This window comes from Plasmodium gaboni (assembly GCF_001602025.1).
Source record: "Plasmodium gaboni strain SY75 chromosome Unknown, whole genome shotgun sequence".
Lineage (NCBI taxonomy): Eukaryota > Apicomplexa > Aconoidasida > Haemosporida > Plasmodiidae > Plasmodium > Plasmodium gaboni.
Window position 1 is genome coordinate 6,367 of NW_017385462.1, and position 1,629 is coordinate 7,995.

Consider the following 1,629-nt stretch of genomic DNA (forward strand, 5'->3'; position numbering starts at 1 on the left):
CAAATATAATATTAATTTAGAATTWATTTATAATACAAAGTTTAAGATAATTTTAAAAAAACAAATTATTATAAAACAAAATAAATAATAAAATAATATATATACATATATTTTTTGTAATATGTTAGAATTCTATCTTTGTAATAAACATAAAAAAAAATAAAAAAAGAAAAAGGAAAAAAACATTTAAGAAAATAATAATACAACAAAAAAATAATTAAAAAAAAATTTATATTATTATATACAGGTATATGAATATAATAGTTAATATATCATCTTTGTAATATATAGATGATATATATAAAAAAATAATTATGATATCAGTTAATATCTATTCTTGTAATATTTTCATATATTTCTCTTTTTTCCCCATTTTTAATTCCCTATAATATTTTAAAACATAATAAAGAATTAACATTATTGAAGCTATAATATATAATGCAAATAAAGCTTCGCAAAAAACTTTACCTTGTTCCGTTATAGCGTGCATCACACCCTCAAAACTAGTTTCATGCGTACATTCACATGCGCACGCAGCAACACACTTACATGAACATCCTTTAGCACACTTAGCAGCACATTTACATACACACTCTGCCGTACACGCAGTTTCACACGTAGCAGCACAATTACATTTTTTATTTTCACCTTCAGAACCACTACTTCCGAAAAAAAGTGAAGCAATAACAGGAGCTACAATATGCTCAACAAATTCCCATAAAGCGTAAAGAAAAATTGATGAAAAACTACTATTTTTAAAACTACTACCATTAGATGTAATATCATCACCCATATATCTTTGAATGAACGCATTAGAAGAACTCATAATAGAACTAAATAACTGATCCATGTCAATAGAATCTTTTCCATCCTTATTACCAAGAGAAGCAAATTTATTAGGATCTATATAACCAACTTTAGTAAGAGCATGTTTCATATTTTTTATATTACAATTAATTTTTGCTTCCTTAGATGAAAAAGGTATCCATTCATACATATCAATATTAGCTAAAATGTTCCATTCTGTTAAGGTATGACCTAATGTTTTCTTGGATTTTTTATAATCTTTTTTATTTTTTGTTTCTACCTTTTTTTCGTATATACCTTTAGCTAAATCGTCTATATCAGTAAATTTGTCTAATGCTGATAATTGTTTTGTTAGTTGTTTTTCTATTTTGTCTTTTAAAATAATTTCTTTTATATCTTTATCGTATTGTTCTTTATATTTTCTTTCTTTTTCTTTCTTTAATTCATCATATTCTTTCCATCTTATTGCTAATCGTTCATAATATTTTTCCATTACTTCTTTCATCTCAGGATCATTATCATAATTAGATATATATTTGTCATATTCACATAATGTTCTCGATGTTGTTATTTTTTTGATGTTTCTTATATGGATTGACATGTAACCATTGCTATGAAATTGTGTCTAAAAATAAAAAAAAATAATAATAATAATAATAATAAATATAATATTATATATATAATATGCTCATATATATGGTTATGCTTATATTATTATGTTTCCTATATATATATATATATATATATGTAAGTATGTTATTATATTAATATATATATATTTCATACGCATGATAACAATAATGGTGACAATAATAATAATAA

General features: G+C 22.6%; 1 protein-coding gene across 1 annotated transcript; it reads right to left on the reverse strand.

Annotated features, from left to right (window-relative positions):
* Positions 1-331: 331 nt before the first annotated feature.
* On the reverse strand, positions 332-1,629 carry PGSY75_0033000 (rifin; the record flags this gene model as incomplete). Its single annotated transcript, XM_018783464.1, has 2 exons — positions 332-1,432; positions 1,594-1,629. Coding segments are annotated over 2 exons (1,137 nt in total), but the record flags the coding sequence as incomplete, so codon positions are not given.